Source organism: Mesocricetus auratus, unplaced genomic scaffold (genome assembly GCF_017639785.1).
Source record: "Mesocricetus auratus isolate SY011 unplaced genomic scaffold, BCM_Maur_2.0 Super-Scaffold_100027, whole genome shotgun sequence".
NCBI classification, from domain to species: domain Eukaryota; kingdom Metazoa; phylum Chordata; class Mammalia; order Rodentia; family Cricetidae; genus Mesocricetus; species Mesocricetus auratus.
Window position 1 is genome coordinate 17,978,278 of NW_024429208.1, and position 20,117 is coordinate 17,998,394.

Consider the following 20,117-nt stretch of genomic DNA (forward strand, 5'->3'; position numbering starts at 1 on the left):
CATCCTTCATCGATCTTATAACCAACCATCTTCAAGCGAACCAATGATAAGGGCTGGGCATGGAAGCAGATACCTGTTAACATTCCAATCCCTAGAAGGCTGGGAGAGGGTACAGGAACACTGACTTCATATAGACTGGACTCCAGGCCAGAATGGGCTATAGTGGCAACCTGTCTCAAAAAACTAAGCCACAACAACTGGAACAAAGATTAATCCTTAAATTTAATAAAGAAAAGCTTGAGGACAAAATGGTATACACCTTTAATTCCAGCACATGGGAGGCAAAGGCAGTGAATCTCTACCAGTTATAGGCCAGTCTGGTCTACATATCAAGGTACAGGCTAACCAACACTATATAGTGAGAGCCTGTCTTAAAAAACAAAACAGAAAAGAAAAACTCATGTCCTACATTTATATTTTACAAATCTAGCTACCTATGTATAAGGTAAGAGAACCTTAGAATTCAGAAACTCATGTGGAAGAAATTTAGAGGGTCCGAAAACAAGAAGCCAATACATGTATGTGAGGGAAGCAATATAAAACAAATTAAATGTTAAAATCATTAATAATCATACAAAAGTGTGGTGTGGTGGCTCATGCCTTTAATTCCAGTACTGGAGATTTGAGTTTGAGGCTGAGTCTACATAGTGAGTTCTAGATCAGCCAGGACTGCAATGAAAGATCCCATTTCAAAAGTCAAAGAAAAAAAATGATCTAGATAAAAGACTATCAAATTTGTCACTGAATTAAAAAAAAAAAATCACAGCACTCCTGGGATTTTTAGCCGGGCATACACCTTTTATCACAGCGCTCCTGAGGAAGAGGAAGATGGATCTCTGTGAGTTCAAGGCCAGCCTAGACTACAGTTCCAGGACAGCCAGAGCTACACAGAGAAACCCTGTCTTGAAAACAACAACAACAACAACAACAAAAAAAAAACTCACTTTTTGTGCAGATGGGGAATTGGTTATAAAATACCTTAAGATTCTACTCTTTTCTTCAAATTACTCAATAAGAGCAGAAAAGACTGCTTGCATGTTCATATATTACATTGGTAGTAGAACACAAAGTAGCACAATCCTATTTCAAAACGTATTAATAAAGACTAATTAAAGACTGTTTCAAGTGACAGACACAAAATCACAGGGAAAGTTTGCAGGATGGGATCTCCATGATCCACAGATCTTTTATTTCTTAGTGATGAAAAACCAATTATAATTTCTGGGGATAAATCTACCCAAATCAATGCAACCATACACATAAAACATATGTTAAAATGGCAATAGTCAGTGGACTGAAGAGACAGTTCAGCAGTTAGGACCACTGGATGCTCTTCCAGAGGACATGGGTTCAAATCCCACTGCCCCATGGCAGCTCACAACTGTAACTCCTGTTCCAGGTAATCCACCCCCTCACAGAGACATACATGTGGGCAAAACACTAATGTACATAAAATGTAAATAATTTTTAAATGGTAATAATTATAAAATCAGAATAAAGTAAAGACCTTGATTCTTAGAAGAGGACATTTGTCATTTGACATTGTGTTTACATATGACTAATTTCATTGCCCCTTTTCAGTCTAAAATTATCAGCAAAGTATATCTTCCAAGTTTCCCCAATCACTTCCCTGTGCCTCCCACAAGCTTGGATTGAGACAACTACTTATTTACCAGTTTACGTCGTTTCCACTTGCTAAATATTTTCTATTTCCCATCTTGTTGTTGGTCAAAAACACTGATATTAGTACCAATTTGCAAAGCTTAATTTTTCATTGAAAAAAGATAACTCATACTATGACACAGTAGCTTTCTAATTTTAAAAAAGGAGTAAGTTTAAGGTGACAGTGATCACTTCAGTATTTAGATTGAAAACATAATAAAATACAAGTTATCAAAAGTTTAAATGTACCTTTTAAGAATGTATCATTTATGCCAATATTTTGACAACATGAAATTCCACGTCCTGATACACAAAGTAGCAGAAAAGAGAAATGCTTTATATAACTAAGTAGACACCTGGGTGCTGATCAGCTTCTTTCTATTACAAGACAGTAATGATTAAATTAAAGTGTCCTTTGCTTTCCCTCTAACTACTGTACATTAGGAAATGTGTTACAAAGAAAGCACAGAGAAAATAAATATACAAGGTGAATCTCAACAATTGCTCACAGAAAATGATTTATTTCCTTTACAATGGCCACAAAGCAATAAGGTCTTATTAACTTGGCCCCATTCTCGGGCTCTTTCTCTTGCACCCTAACTAACTCGGGTTGACTTCAATTTAGAAAGCACAACAAGCAGGCATCACACTCCTGGCAAGCTTCCTGCTTCCGCCTCCCAAGTCCTGGGATTACAGGCACGAATCACCATACTTGGCTTCCAAAGCACTTTCAGTTAACTACATTCCCTGGTAAAGAGATTATAAAAGCAGATTCCCAGAGCTAACTGGAAAAGGGGGAAGCTGAGATTCATGATGTACACAATTTATTTCTGTGCAAATGAGAAAAAATTCACAATTAGATATTTCAGGGATTATAATAAACTTATTCCATAGTCCCTACTTTTCTTCAAAGTTTCAGATGGTCTGTGAACCAGATTGGGAAAAACTTTAGGATTCCTGTGGATTTAGAGTACTTTATACCTGAGTTCCAGGACAGTCTCCAAAGCTACAGAGAAACCCTGTCTCGAAAAACCAAAAAAAAAAAAAAAAAGAGTACTTTATACCTTTTTATCCACTGTCTTTTCATTAAGAATTTAAAGGATTCCAAGCATTAACACTTGACTATCTACTTCTCTCAGATTTATCACTACCAGCTTTCATTAGGGCAAACTTTAACTTTGTAGAGTAGAACATTACTTTAAATTTACAAATTTTAGTGCAAAAAGGAAAAAAACAAAATTGAGTGTCCACTGAGCCTCTCTCTCCGCCCTCTCCCTTTCTCTGCCAGGGGTTACTTGTTATTTTGTTTATATTAGTCTCAAAAGCATAAATGTTGCTTCCATCTCCACCTCTCCTTTCATTTGCTGAGGTTAGGGTCCAAACCCATGGCCTCAAGCTTACAAAGCACGAAATAATCATTTTTCTACAGTAAGGCAAAACAGTATGTAGAAGTAATTCTTCAGGAAGCTTAAGTGTGTTAGTAGAGTCAACTTTAAAAAACTGCCTGTGGGTTGCTCTGTTACTTCCTTTGCCAAAGATAAGCTTTCTTTACCTTCATGCAGTGACTATTAGACTGATTGCTTGTGTTTCTATGTATTACTGTTATTAATTGATAAGAATTCTGATAGGTTACCCTGCTACCAGAACTTGATGCTAAAAGTATACCGTTAGCCAAGGTCTAGAACAGTTGTTTTTTGAAACAGTCCTCCTGAATAGCATTGACCATACCAAAGAACTATTAATAGTAAAAAAATTGCAAATTCCTAGGCATGCGATAGACTTACACAGAACCTGAGTGAGGCACAGACACCTACGCTTTAACAACTTCTTAGGCAATTCTAATGTTAGCATATTTAACAACACCAACTCTTGGAGAATTTGATAAATGTTATCTCTCCCTTTCCCAGAAATATACAAGTTAATATTTTGAGCCACAATTTTAGGCAGTTCTAGGATAGTATGGAAAACCTTCAAGTAATGTATATTTCTTAGCCTTTCCCCAATTTTGGGTGAGTATGGGAGCCCAGGAATGCTTATTTTTAAAAGGTTCCTTGGCTTTGTCCAAGACTGTCAGCCTTGGAAAGCACTGCTTCAAAAGGCTCAACAGGGTACAAAAATCTTTACCACAAACAGCTCTGACCACCCCCACTCCTTTAATAGACAGGATATCACCTTACTAATTTTCTAACTAAATTTTTGTAAATTTTTATTAGTTAAGAACACTTGGCTTAGAGCACATCTCAAGGCAGATCAGCACAGTCCAGGATTTAAAATGTTTCTCTTGCCAGATGTTACTTTGCTCAGTTAATTACTTTCCTAGTTAAGCACAAAAATCTTCAAATACCTTACCAGTAAAAGCATACATTAAAAAGCAAGTCACTTTCAGTGTGGAGTTCTTACTCATGAAGAGGTCCTTTAACAAAAGTGAAAATCCTAAGGCAAAAGGGGAAACTCTGATACCAGGTAGACGGATGCCCTTTCAGAGAGATCTCTCCTTCTTAAACTACCAAGCAGCACAAACAGCAGGTTGGAGAAGTGGCAAAGCTTCTTCCCCAAATTACATGGCAAGAGAAAACCTAAAACCAATTTGTAAACACTATGAATGCAAAGGTAGTTTCCCTTTGAAGCTTTAAACAAATTAGGGCTTAATCATCTCTGATCCCTATTTTCTATGCATCCAAACTGGAACAAAGAGGAAGTTTTTCAAGAAAAGACCTGAAGAGTCAGAAGTGTAGTTAATCATTCAAGAATAGATTTCAAGGCTGATTTAAACTGCCTGTGAAGCTACAAAAAAAAAATTTCTCAGGTCACATGAACTATGAACCCAGAATGAGCTGGTTCAAGACTGTGGCCAAAGAAGCAGCAGTCCTAAAACTACAATGTTTAATCTTGTATTATCAACTGCAGCACATTTTCCCCATTTTTCGTCTTTATTGAAATTTAATTGATACTAATTTTTATAAATTCGAGGTGTATAATATGATGACTTCACATACTGTAAAGTGACTGCTACAAGGCTGGTTAAACATCTACCACTTTATCTAGTTACTTTCTGTGCATGATGAAAAAAATTTAAATCTACTTCTCTTAGGAAATTTCAAATATACATGATAGATGATAGTATTGTTAACTATGCTCATTAGGCTGTATCACATTAACTGAAAGTCTGAGCTTTTTCTTTCTTTCTTTCTTTCTTTCTTTTTTTAACCAGGATCTGTCTACTCCTATTCCCTGGTAATCACCATTCTATAATCTTTCTTTTGTTGTTGTTGAATTTATGTATATTTGGGGGGGGGGGACCACATGTGTGCATGTAACCAAATAGCCAGAAGGGGACATCAGATCCCCCTGAGTAGTTGTTACTGGAGGTTGTGAGCTGCCCAATGTGGTTGACTGCTGAGAATTGAACACAGGTCCTTTAGCAAGGACAAGAGTTCATAACTGCAGAGCCATCTCTCCAAGCTGTTTTATATGAGTTCAACATTTTTAAATTCTACATATGTGAAATAATAAAGTATTGATCTTTCTCTGTAAGGTTTATCTCACTTAGCATAATTTTTTGCTGTGCTAAGGATTGAACCATGGGCTTCCAGGCCACTAAGTACTCTCTACTCTACCATTAAGCAACATCTCTAGTCCTCTTTGGGTCTGGGTGGGGGAGGGGGGGCAGGGGGGTATGTATGACAAATCCTTATACAAGTTGCCCTCAAAATTGCTATGTACCCAAAGGTTTGTTGTTGTTGTTTTCATTATTTAAGGGATACTTTATTAGTTTCTGTATCAACTCCACAGAGATAAGACCTTACATATTTAACAGTATATATGGTTAATGTTTTTAGGTCAATGACTTCATTTTGTACACTGCCAACTCAACATGATAGTTAACTAAGATACATTTTTCCAAAGTTGACAGCACAGCTAGTTTCCAAATATATATATATATGTGTGTGTGTATGCATATTTATGACAAAACAATGATAGTAGTGAATTATGAATCAATAGCATCAACAGTTTTCCAGGTTCTTCAGTCATCTGAACAAAATTTTAGACAGCCATCACTTTAAGACTAATACATTCTGAGATGCCTACAAAATACACTTGACATTATAATTTGAGTTAATTATATATACATTATTAATTTACAAATTATAATAATTTCAATAATACTCTTATCATCAACAAAGTCAGTTTTCAAATACTAGAGCAATACTAGCTAGTAAACATTTTACTATTCAATGTTATTTGGTATTATATGTCTGAAAATAAAATTTATTGCTATTTGGTTCTACATGGAAATCTACCTAAATCACAACTTACGTGTGGTGCTGAAAAACTCCAAAGCCACTTATTCTTTTTTGAGACAAGGTCTTCACGGTATGTCTCTGGCTGCACTGAGATCAGGCTAGCCTGAACACACAGAGATCCACTTGCCTTCAATATTAGGATTAAAGGCATGTACATCCATGACCCCAGAAGCTCAGTGTTTCTTAAATGCACTCAGAAATATGTACAAAATATGGGCAAAATTGTCTAATACAAACTCTGTTTTATACTAATGCTTTGGCTATCTCAACTAATTTAATAAGTGGTTGGCTCTTCACCCACTGGATTTCCCGGCTGACATCGAGTGGCTGCTTGTTTGTACTGTCTAGGACACCAAGAGTACTCTTCCTTCCACATACATCCCTAGACCAGAAGAAAACGCCAAAACTCAAAATTCAAAGTACAGTTTCCACAGAATGCATATAGCTGTCACATTATTGTAAAGTTAAGAAAAAGTAGACCAAGTCATCTTAAGTTGGATACTGTTCGTATACTTAAATTTAACATTAGTAATCCTAAAAGACTACTACTTAAGTATGGGGCAATACCCCACCCCCACAGGCTCACATTAGAACAAGAGGTGGCCAAACCTGTTAGGCAGCTTCAGATGAAAAAAGGATTAGGTAGCAATTCACTCAACAAATATTAACTGAAACATCCAAGCGTTGACACAAAGATTAGTTTTGATGCAAAGATGAAGTTAACCAGAAACTCTGTAAAAGACAAAACTTTTTTGGTATAAACTGCCATACCTTCACTCCATAATAGGCACTGAATTTTAAGACTCACAGATGCTAGGCAACAGCTTTATCACTAACTATAATCTTAGGCTGGTGTGAATGTTAAAGATAATATCTTTCAATAATGTGGAATAACACAACAACATATTGAGAATATTTTAAGTAAAACTTCATTAATTGACCCCAGGATATTAGGATATAAACAGTGATCTGCACTACAAAGATTCATCTATAAAACCTCGCTGTTTTGACCTGTTAAAAGGACTAGGGATGTTTCATTTAAGGCTTTCATTATGCTTTAATGTACTGGAAATTTTTGATCCATCTTATTCTACACCAAAGATTTAAAAACAAAAACAAAAACCCATATTGCTTTTACCAAAGGTCCCAACTTTAATTTCTAAACACCCAGTTCAGGCGGTTTATCACTGTCTCTGGCTTCCTTGATTGACATGTATCTGCATATGTGCACACATGCAAATGGAAGCCAGAGGTTCTTCCTTGATTGCTCTCTACCCTGAACTTAAGCACAGAGTCAAATTCATCAAGTTTAACTAAACAGTTTTTTCTGGGGATTCAAATAGCTGAGATTACAGGTGAGCTTCAAAGCATGCCAACTATTTACATGGAAGCTGGGTATCCAAGCTTTACCCATGAAGCATCTCCTCAGTTCATCCTTTCTTCTTTGCTATTACTCTTTTTTTAGTAATGAGTAGGTAGAGTCCAGGTCCTCAACCACGCTGAACAATCTCTTTTTACTAGTAATTAGGCCTTAAAACAGTTTTTAACTTACAGGAAAATTATGAGTTGCCATTCATCTCCTGCCTTTATACAAGTCACAACCTCCCTCATCCTAAGGAGGTCAAGAAAGTACTTTAAGTGTTACAATGTGTTACAATAAAGGGCCCACTTGGAGTACATGAGCCATCTCCTGTCCCCCATCCTTGCTTAGTTTGCTGCAGTTGTCATCTTGGTATGTGTATAGTGGTATCCATTTTAAATTAATTTTATTTTACAATTCTTTACAGTGTACATCATCTTATTTATCACTTGTATGTCTTCTTTGGTAAAGTACATATTCACATCTTTTAACCAAAGTATTCTTTGTGACCTTTTTTTCCTTTATTTTTGTGACTAACCTTGAACTTCTTTTCTTCTTGACACCACGTGCCAAGTGATAGGATCACAGCAAGTATCATTAAGGAGTTTTTGTGGTGCTAGGGATCAAACCCAAGATTTCATGAATAGGGGCAAGCACTCAACCACCCTGAGCTGTATGTTTAGACCCCTTTTTTATTTTATCCTCTGGAATTTATTCCCACCCTTCCAAATGATACTAAAACACAAACCTAAGTCAGTCCCTCCAGTGTTTCATGTACATGTGCTCCACGTTAAAAGCTATCAAATCTCTTTCACATGACACATAAATTTCAAATGTGTCCAGCCTTTCATCCTTGTCTAGCTCCATATAATATTATATACATTAAATCACTAAGTAATATCTATTCCTTCACATTCATTCATTCTTCTTTGCTGTTGCTCAAGATGTTTTCTCACATCTATTAAATTTTTTTTAGGGTATATGACAAACAGCCTTTTTTCTCCATGGATTTTCAGATTACTACATGAAATTATTTTCTGCCTCTGCAGACATTATAGCTTATTTAGACTTTTAATGTACCACAATAAAATGACTAGTTATACATATGTCTCTAAAAAAAAACAACTGAGATGTATCTCTTAATATTCATCTAAGAAAAACTACCATACTACCATTGCACGTTTGTAATATAGTTCTAAAGCTGAGGCTTCTCGAGGGAAAACAGCTCTACTAGCTTCTAGGGAGGGAATAACATGCTATTAAAAATTAGAGTGAAAGACCTAAATTTAAACAACTCTAGAACAATGTACCAAATAACGTGGCATACAGCTGGGCAGCAGAAACTGAAGAGGTATTTCTCTAAGACACACACACATTCTTTCTCTCCCCCCCCCATGAAAAACATGCTCCATGTTACTTCAGAGAAATACAAAACACCGTGGCTGGCTATGATGGCTTATCCCTATAATCCCAGGAGTGGAAGGCAGACCAGATCTTCACAGCCATTCTAGGCTACACAGATGAATATTATTCTTATTTTGAGACAGGGTCTCACTATGAAGCTCTTGCTGTATGAACTCTATGTAAAACATGCTGGGCTAGAATTCACAATGATCAGCCTGCCTCAGGCACTACAAGGCCTGGCTAAAAATGTTTTTTGAGGCTGACATACACTACTTGGCACTCTGTTTCAAAACCAGTGATTTTTGTTTAAAAAAAAAAAAGGAGGAAAGAAAAGAAAAGATCACCTCATTCGGGAAGAGGAGAATGAAGGTGAAACTGGGGGAGCAGCCCAAGCAGAGGCTTGTCTTTCTAATTACAGCACTTAGCACACCAAGGTAGGACTCAAATTCAAGTAAAGCCTTGGTTACATAGCAAGAATCTATCTCAAAACATCAAAATTAACATATATTAAAATATGATTAACGAGTGCTACTTGAGATTATTGGAGGGGAAAGAATAACACATGACTGGTCCAAATACAAATAAGTACAACCCCAAGGAAAACAGTATGAAACTTCTCAAGAAGTAAAAATGGAATATATCCTATGATCCAGAAATCTCATTACTGAACTTAGCAGGTAAAGGCAGTATCTTTGTTCCCAAGTTTAACTCAGCACAGTCACAAGAGCCAAGAAAGTTATTAGCCTCTATGTCTATCTGTTGATGAATGGAGAAAGATATAATGTGTAAGTATAGTAAAATACTATTCTACCACTCACACAAAAAAGAGTGACTGAAGATTAGCCATTTGCTATATCATGAGCAGAACTAGAGATCATTATGATTATGGTAAGTTAAACAAGTCAGGCACGGAAAAAGAAGAATGAAAAGTACAACAATAACAATATAATCTCAATCTGGTATGAAATCTACAAAAAGTTGATCTCACAAAAGTTGAGGATAAAAATGGTAACAGAAGTCTGGAAAGGTATCATGTGGAAAAGTTTACAAAAACTTCAGATGACTGAGCTCTGGCACAGTAAGGTGACTATAGATAATAATGTCATGTATTTTTGTTGTTGTTGTTGTCATTGTTGTTTTGTTTTTCTCCCAGGGTTTCCCTGTGTAACCCTGGCTGTCCTAGAATTTGCTCTTTAGAACAGATCCACCTGCCTGTCCCTCCTGAATCCTGGGACTAAATAAAGGCATGTGCCACCACACCCAGCTGTATTGTTTTTTAAAAAGCTAGAAGGATTTTTGAAAGTTCTCACCACATGAAATATATCTACTCTGATTTGAACACTATGCTGTACAGAGGCATTGAGAAATCACATGGTATGTCATAGACATACCTAACATGAACTGTGAAAAGATTAAAGTTGTCAGAAGCATTTAAAAGGCTGATACCACAATAACAAAGCGTAAGCGGGTTCCTAGATGGCTCCATCGTAAAGGTACCTGTCTCCAAGCCTAAGGACCTAAGCTCAACTCTCAGGACTACATGGTGGAAGGAGAGAGATGGCTCCTGAATATTGTCCTCCTATCTCTCCATGTATGCTATGGCAAACCCATGTACATATACACACAAATTATAAATAAACGTAAAAGTATTTTTAAAAGTACAAGCTTCATTATCACATCAATCTTACTATCTTTCTTATGAGTCTCACCAGAAAGCCAGTTGATAAGAAGTACCTCAAAATATAAATTTGATTTGCACAACATTTAATGACTAACTTCTTTATAAACATGCACACAGCATTATATTTTAGTTCTACACAACATGGAAATGTTTGAATATTTATGCAAGAAACACTTGGTACAATCAATTCTGACTATTCACAATAGTCATGTTCTGTAAAACCATTTCCAAACGTGAGATTACTAAGTATTAATTAAGCCATTTCCCTGAGAGAAAACAAAAGATAAATTCGTATTAATCTGGAGTCACTGCCGGGCGGTGGTGGCGCATGCCTTTAATCCCAGCACTCGGGAGGCAGAGGCAGGCGGATCTCTGTGAGTTCGAGGCCGGGCTGGACGGATAGCCTCCAAAACAATACAGAGAAACCCTGTCTCGTAAAAACAAAAAAAAACAAAAAACAAAAAAATCTGGAGTCACAAATTTCTTGCTAAACAATACATACCATTTTAAAACTTTATTTTAAATTTTATGTAAATGAGTGTTCTATTGACTTTTTAACAGAAGAGGGCACCAGATCTCATTAAAGATGGTTATGATCCATCATGTGGTTGCTGGGAATTGAACTCAGAACCTCTGGGAAAGCAGTCAGCATTCCTAACCACTGGGCCATCACTACAGCCCCAATGCATACCGTTTTTATATATTTCTCTTATAATAACACTTCCTTTTTCTTTGGTGGGACATGAGGGGTGTTAAGACAGTCTGGCTGGCCTGGAACTCAGGTGCACCTGCTTCCACTTCTGAAGCTGGCATTAAAGGCATGCATCACTATACTCAAGTAGCTAAGGATGATCTGGACCCTCCAATGCCCCCTACTTCAACCTCCTACATGCTGAAATTAAGGCATGCACTGTCATACTGACTTATGTGGTAGTGGGAATTAAACCCAGAGCCTTGTGTATTGTGGGCAAATACTCTACTTACTGAGCACCACCTTCACCTTTTTAAAATAGACTTGTTTACTATTACGTATAGTGATCTGTCTCCATGTATGCCTGCAGGCCAGAAGAGGGTGCAAGATCTCATTACAGATGGTCGTGAGCCACCATGTGGTTGCTGGGAATTGTAACTCAGGACCTTTGTTAGAGCAGGCAGTGGTCTTAATCACTGAGCCATCACCACCTTTCTTGATTATATCTTATTTAATAGTTTAACAAAACTATTAAAACTTGTTGACATTTTAATGGAAAAAAAAGCACAGTAACTCATGCCTAAGAGAAACTTTACAAGACAAACAATTCCCCCAAAAGGATATCATTGTTACCTTTTTTAATTTAAAAATACTAGTCCACTGGCCTATGGTTATATACTCCTACATGCCAAAAAAGAGAGAGAAAGAAAATAAAAAAGCTGAACAGAACTGTAAATCTGAACAGTAAGGTGTTCGGGTTATAGACTTGATAGGCAAAATCAGGATGAAAGAATTTCAACTATAGCTTCAGCTACATAGGGAAGTAAGATTACCAGGAGAAAAGAGGAAAGGAACAAGCAACAAGAAAAGGCTGAAAAGGAAAATTACATTGAAGATGGGCAGGGTGATCACAGCTGTAATCTCAGCACTTGGGACAAGACACTAGGAAGAGGAACATCACCAGTTCCAAACCAGCATGGGCTAGAAAGTCAGTCACTCAAGAAAACCAAACACATTTACTTTTATATCTGATATCTGAAAAATAATAATCTATTATAGCTTTACTTTCCATGAGTTAGCCTGGAACTTGCTATGTAGACTATAACAAGCTGAGCTTGCAATCCCCCTGCTTCAGTATTCAGTGCTAGAACTACAAAAAGGCAAAGGACAAATAAAATGTTGTCTTAGGACTCCAAAATAAGTTCCCCTAAAAAAGTTTACACAAGTTTCCAGCTTTTTAAATGTGAATAGTTAGCGACTGCCTTTGCCACTGTCAGAAATTCAAACAAAATAATTCATACTGGATATCAAAAGGCACTGGTAACAGAAGTTTGGGCATAAGGCTGTCTCTGTTTTTCAGACAGACATTCTCAGACTGCTGGCTACATCTGAGAGATTGAGAATTTAGGATTCACAGCCAGATCTTTTTGTTTTCTTTTTTTTTTTTTTTAAGAAAAAGAAATCAGCTGCCATACTCTGAAATAGGAATGCTCTCAAGAAGAAATAAAAATAGCATATTTTAATTAATCATTTGTATTGGTAAACTGATTTTTCTTGGCAGGAATACGAAATGTCAACTTCTTCTGACTAAGATGCAAAATGTACTTATATATTTGTACCATTAGCTGCATTAAACACACCAACTATGATATTAGCCTATATAGGAAGACCACTGACAGCTTGGAAGGGCAAACTGGAGCCAGAAACCATAGATAGCAATTCCTTAGTCACTTTAATCTGTTCAACAACAACAAAAACAATACCCACCTCCAGGATTTAATATATTTTGCCGCCAAACGTTATAATATATAAATCTGTGTATTTCTTTAGCTACATCTCCTACAGCATTTAAAGGTGTTTATCAAGATTCCTTCAAAGGATCCATTTGAATGGAAATCATTCAAGAACTAGTTCTGAAACTTTTAGTACCATTATCTCTGAAAATCATGCTTCTGACCATGCTGGAAAATAAGTTCATATTGGCTATCTATCTATCTATCTACCTACCTACCTACCTACCTACCTACCTACCTACCTACCTACCTATCTATCTATCTATCTATCTATCTATCTGTTTCTTGGGACAGGGTTTCTCTGTGTAGCCCTGGCTGTTCTGGAACTCCCTCTGTAGACTAGGCTGTCCCTGAATTCACAGAGGTAGGTGGGTCTCTGAGTTTGAGGCCAGCCTGGACTACAGAGCAAGTTCCAGGACAGCCAAGGCTACACGGAGAAACCCTGTCTTGAAAATCCAAAACCAAGACAAACCTGTTTGAGTTTCTGACTTGAATTTTATATCGTGACTTTGGCTTGGGGCTTAGGTCATGATTCCCAGTAATTTTTGAGAAGACCTAAATATACTTCTTCCATTTGGTATTATGTATCTATTCGAAAGTCTCATTCTCAGTCTTGACAATCATCACATCATCAGAATATCAATCACAATTTTGAAAATTTTGAGGATGCTCTCTGCCCAGTAGTATCAAATATTCAGCCACAATTTTAATGGTAATGTAAAAAAATTAACATCATTAGCATGTACATTTATGCTCCTTTTTAATAAAATGTTAAAATTGTAATTAAACCAAAGAATCGTTTCAATGACAATTTCTTTATGTATTATCACTAATATACTTTATTTGTAAATCTTTAATGCTTATCTAATCTAGGATCAGGTAAAAATTTCTTGTTGTCTAATCTATGATAATTTCAGAAGCAGCTGTATCAAAATTATAAACAAAAAGACTAGTGGAAGTGAATAACCCATACAGACAAAGGCATGAACAGTGAATGAATGGACTATTATAACAGAATTGTGTCATCTGTGAACATTATCCCAGCATAGTTCACCATACTGTCAATAAAATTAATACTGAACAATTCTTAGCTTCTACTACATAGGACATTTAAATAGAGGAAAGGACTTAAGCAAATGAAACTTTGCTTCTTCTTGTCTTTAAATTCTTTTAGCATAAACTAAGATTACCAGAATAGTGCTAACTTTTTCATACATACAGTTTCAGGTGATGAATACTGCATATGGGCGATGTTTAACTATACAGGCTAAAATTGAAGCAAAGTAGCTGAAATGTTGCCAATAAGAGCAAGGACAAGAAAGAACAGAGAATAGCATTGGTACAAATGGCATGTAAAAATCATTAGGTGTTTCAACAATAAGTGGTTAGGTAATAACACTCTTCACACATACCTCCGTGAAGGCTGGGACTATTGACTTGGTGGTAAAGCATTTACCTAAAATATATAAGATCCTAAATTCAATCCCCAACACCACACTACTAATTTTATACTAATTTTTGGATCATTAGAGCTTCTGCAGTTTGGTCTTCAAACTTTGGACTGGTTATGTGTGAGAGGAAGTTATAGTCTAACTATTAACATCATACTACTACTGAAGTAAAATATTACCTAAACATTGGAGTAAATATAAACAATTGCATAGGGGGCTCACTTCTAGATTTATTGCTTTTCTTGATACTGTGGAGAGACACTTAATGAAACCACTTAAGGAGGGGTGTGTTGTGGCTCCTGGTTTGAGGATATAGTCCTCTGTGGCTGCATAGGAAGGTGGAGCAGCAGGAGAATGAAGTAGCTATTACACTAGATCCACAGTCATGAAGCAGGCAAACAGATGGATGCTCTGGTCAACCATTTATCTCCTTTCCTCTTTTTATTCACTCCTGGCCACTGGCCACATAACAATGATGTCCACAACCAAGATAGGTCTTCCCTTCTCTGTCATACCCTTCTGAATACTCCCTCACTTGTGGATAAGCTCAGATATATCTCCCAGGTGAATCCAGTCAAAATGATAACAACGGTTCATTCCTCACAATTACCATATTTATTAGGATGAGGACGAACTGTAGTCAAACATTCTTCCTCATTTTTCAAAGCTTAAACAACACCTAGATTAGGTAATTATATTTATTTTATTAGAAGATATCGTCTGGCAGTGGTTGTCTGAGTTCAAGGTCAGCCTGGTCTACAGTGTTCTGGGACAGCCAGGACTACATAATAGGTAACTAGGGAATAACCACTTGTCATTTCTGCACTTCATCATAATTAAACCAATTAGCAGACTAAAAGCTAGACAGAACTTTAGTCTTCCCCTCACTTTGCACCAGAACCCTGAAAGACTCATTCTTAGCAGAGACTGGTTCTTTCCTAAGAGAAAAAAAGGCAGGGAGCCTATCACCAAAAGAAGAAAGCAGAAAAAGAGAAAGAGAGAAGAGGTTTAAAGAATATTTCCCAGGACTGAAGAAAGTTAAACTTCAATTACTGGGATTCAAAGAAACATCACAATCAAATTTCAGAAACTTAGGGGTAAAGAGAACATTCTACAAACATTAAAAAAAAAAAAAAAAGCACAGCCACAAAAAGGGGAAGGGGTTGTCAAGGATCAAATGTGGTTATTTTCCTATTAAGACTGAACTCACTATGTAATGATACTGATCTGAACTCCTGATTCAATCCTCCTGCTTTACCTCCTAAATTGTTGGTATTATACACACATACAACCATGCCTCACTTGGCTAACAGAACTAATCTTATTCAGTTTGTATGTGTTTTCTGAAATTCTTCTGTAGTGGTTTGAATATCTATGGCCCCCATAAACTCATGTGTTTCAGTGCTTGGCCTAGAGAGTGGCACTATAGGAGGTGTGGCCTTGTTGGAGGAAGTGTACCTCTGTGGGTGGGCTCTGAGGACTCCTTTGCTCAAGCAATTCCCAGTGTGGGACAGTTGCTTCAGCTACCTGCAGATCAAGATGTAGAACTCTCAACTCCTGATCCCATACCATGTCAGACTATATGCCACCATGCTCCCTGCCATAATAATAATGGACTAAACCTCTAAAAACTGTAAGTCGGCCACCACAATTAATGTTTTCCTTTATAAGAGTTGCTGTGGTCATAGTGTCTCTTTACAACAGTAAAAACCAAAGACATCTTTTAACTAATGAGAACTTTATAAAAATATTTTCTTAAACAAACCATTTTCTGATATAAATTAATTTGACCCACCACCTAAACATGTATCCCTTATAAAGTAGACTGATTAACAAGACAAGAAGAATCATGTGATGCTGAATGCTTTGGAAATTCAAACATCTCTCTTTCACTTTAAAGTTTCTTTCAACAAAGTCGTTCTATATCATATAGAAAACAACTGGATGACTATTTCTCAAGTAGTCTATAACCAAATTCAAGTTTTAACCTAATTGAATAGAGCAAACTATGAACTAAATATGTTGAAAAATATTAATCAGACTGACACAGAAAACTGTTAATTACAATAGTGCTTTGAAACTTCTGCTATACCACAAATGTTCACGTATATTAAACTATAATTTGCCAGACATATCTCAAATTACATTCAAGGCTTATTCATCTTAAACAAACAACTGAAAACATTTAATAAAACAAAAACAGATCTTACCAGTGCAGGCCACTGAATTTGTCTGCTCTTTGATCCCTGAGACTGGCTAGGGTCGTTCCTTTTGGCCCAGATTAAGTGGTATTCCACCAAGAAAGTTGAAAAATCTTCATAAACTTTAAGCCACTCCCGTTTATCCCATTCAAGGTCATCAAATTCCACATACACCTATGAAAAAAAGAAAACATAATTTTATGAGCAATATACAGCAATGAATGATACTAACCCATGAAATGGAACTAGAAAAGACATTACTTTATAAGTTTTGGGCATGAGGTATTGGTAAAATATATAGTACAGAGTGGTCTCAAAACTTGTGATCCTCCTGTTTTTGCCTCCCAACTGCTGGAACTTTGCAATGTTCTGTCAGAACAAGTCCTACTACATGACAAAGCTGCTTTTGTCAAGCATTTTGTTGCAACAATGAGAAAAGTTAATTCAAGCACATAAAAATAAGTAGAAAACAAGGAGTAATGTAACATAAAAGGAGTCAGCTAACAAGATATGTTTACAACACGTATGCTGAATATTACAAAATGATAATGGAAAAAACTCAAGGTTCAACTAATAAATGAAATTACTACATTCATGAATTCAGAGTGTCAGTCTTGTTATTAAAATCAATTCTCCCCAAATTAATACACAGATTAAGGATAATTCCAATGACAATCCCAACAGTATTTTCTTTATGTAGATTCTAAAACATACACAAGATAGTGCAAAGAAATAGAAGACCCAAAACAATTCCAAAAAAGAAATTGTATTTCTAAAACTACCAAGCTGAATACTGGGTTGGCAAGATGACCCACTGGATAAATGTGCTTACCAAGCAAGCATGGCAATCTGAGTTCAATCCCTGGAAACCATGTAAAGGTGAAGGAGGGAACCAACTGCAGAAATTGCCCTCTGGCATCCTAACACACATACACACACACACACACACACACACACACACACACACACACACACACACACACACACACACACACACACACACACACCCCTCCCTCCCCTCTCTCAATAAGACAGATAACAACAATGCTGTTGCTGTTGTATCCAAGAGTATTGCCAAGAGATAGAAGACAGAGTCAATAAAGGAATGATACAAAATAAATCTGCAAGAAATGAGAATTGGTCTTTGATAGGTCATTTCAAAGGAGAATTGATGAGTTTCCTCAAAAATAGTGCAGAGATAACTGGACACCCATATCCCCCTCCATAAAAAATATTTAACTTCAATGCATACTTCACATCCAATAGGCTCAAATTGGTCAGACTTAAGGATGTAAAGCAAAACAGTTTTTAGAGCCAAAATTTTGTGGCCCTTGGGTAGCAAAATGATTCTTGGAAATAATACTAAGACCACAATCTATAAGAAAAATATTATCAAAATTAATTTTTGCTTTGTTAGAAGTCAGTGCTGACAAAATAAAAGTCACAAACTAGAAAAAAATTACAAATAATTTACTTGACAACGTATTTGTATCTTGAAAGAAAAACTCTCAAATCTCTCAAAAGAAAAGGAAGCACAAAAACACAGAAAATTTTGAACAGGTACTTTTAGTGATGAAGAGACACAGAGCTCAAGCTTGTAGTACCTCAGATCTGAAGTCAAACAGTGACAACCTACACATCCACGATTGCATGTACCCAATCAAGAGAGACAAAATAGATTGCGTGGAAAGACACTTAACAGAAACAAGTAAACAAAAATTAAATGACAATAAATCTCATATTCCAGGAGTTTCAGATATGAAACCTTTTTTTTCAAGTTCAAAGTTGTTTTATTTGTAATGAAATCCTAGAAAACAGCCCAGCTCCTCAGAGAAACTAATGACACTCCACCCGCCACACCAAGATAAAATCTTGCTACTTAGCCCTGGCAGGCTTGTACTTAACAACATAGCTCAGTCTGAACTTGAATTTCCCAGAATCTCCTGACTCAGGTCTCTGAATGCTGAACTAAAGGTGTAGGCCACCATGCCAGCTATTTCAACAATTTCAAATTCATGACCAATTAATTTTCTAAAATCTACCTACAATAAGTCAGCATTTACTTTTCTCAGGATGGACATTTTGTGTGCTTTCTTTTTATTTGTTCAAAGGTCCACAAATTACAACTAGTTGACATGCCTCTCAAAATAGTTTTGTTTAAAGGCTTCCACCTAATGTTTTTCAATTGTGATTATATTACTAAAGAAATCAAGTCATTAGTTCCATATAGTGTTCATTTATCTGTATTTTGTTGACTATTCAATGTGCTTTGTTTAATTGTGTGTCTCTGTCCTTTAACTTACTGTAACTGTTAAATAGTGTTACTCAAATTCAGGATTAACAGAGAAAACCATCAAATAAAAAGCAATGTATATTAATACACATGAGTTTGTCACAGCGGCACACAGTCCCAGCACATGGGAAGGTAAGGCAGGTGGACAGCAAGTTCAAGACCACCTACTATCTAATTACTACCTAAATTCAATACTTCCCTCAAACCTACAAAATGGCAATATTCTAAGTGTATCGTTCCTTCATCATCAACTATATGGACTATGTCTACTAAGTGAACATTCCCCTTATCAAATGCCTGGTTTCCACAAAGCTGAATATGAAAGATAATTCTTGATTTTGTTCTGTTTCTGAAATAGACTTAATATCCCAACTTCTTAAAGTACAGTATTACAAGTGGGCTCTTGTTTTACTGAGACAATGATTCAGTATGTATCCTTGGCTGGCTTAGAACTTTTATGCAGACCACTATGCTGCCCTGGAACTCACAGACCTTTGCCTCCCTCTTGCCTAAGTGCTGAGATTAAAAGGCATGCCCCAGCATGCTTCCACACCATATTTTGTTTTCAAGAAAAGGATAACTATGAACTTTGGGTATGCTCTTAAAAAACAAAGTTTAGAGCACAAGCACATACTTATTTAGACAGAGTATACCTTACTTACTTGCTGTAACATATTTTAACTTAACAATGTGTTAGCCATCATAGCATAATATTCTACCTGTCTCTGCCAGAGTGCTAGGACTAAAGGCTAAAAACCAGAAAGATTAAGTCATTTGTCAAATAGTATTACACAGTTAATATACTGCAAAGCCAAAACTCAAGCTGGAGACAACTTTTATAATGCATGTATTAAGTTCAAAAGGAAACATTAGTCGATAATATGTTGAAGAAACCAAAATGCAGAAATTATTCTTTAATTATATGTGAACAATTCTAATAACAAGTGGGAAAATAATTCCCTATAAAAGTATGTACTCTACAGTAAAGGTTCTATCAATATTTGACTATCTTGAGCTTCCTATACGTAAGTACTTTTATAAATGTCAGTGAACTGAATAAAAGAAGAGATGAGTGGGTGAGTAAGAAATGTAGGCACATGGGTGGGAATATGGTGCATGCCTGGCATGCTCAAGTCCCTGGGTTCAATCCCTAAGACTTTATAGTAAATGGAGTACAGAGTTTTCTGGTATCAGATTTAAAGTATGCATATTAAAAAAATAAATAAGAATACTTACAAATTAATGTTCTGTTTTATTTGAATCAATTCAATTTCATC

At 36.2% G+C, this 20,117-nt stretch overlaps 1 protein-coding gene across 1 annotated transcript in view; it reads right to left on the bottom strand.

Moving 5' to 3' along the window:
- Jmjd1c (jumonji domain containing 1C) overlaps positions 1–20,117 on the bottom strand; it is a 119,635-nt gene that overhangs the window by 77,796 nt on the left and 21,722 nt on the right. The window contains 1 exon segment of the mRNA XM_040732196.1: positions 16,557–16,721. Coding sequence (XP_040588130.1) covers positions 16,557–16,721 — 165 coding nt within the window.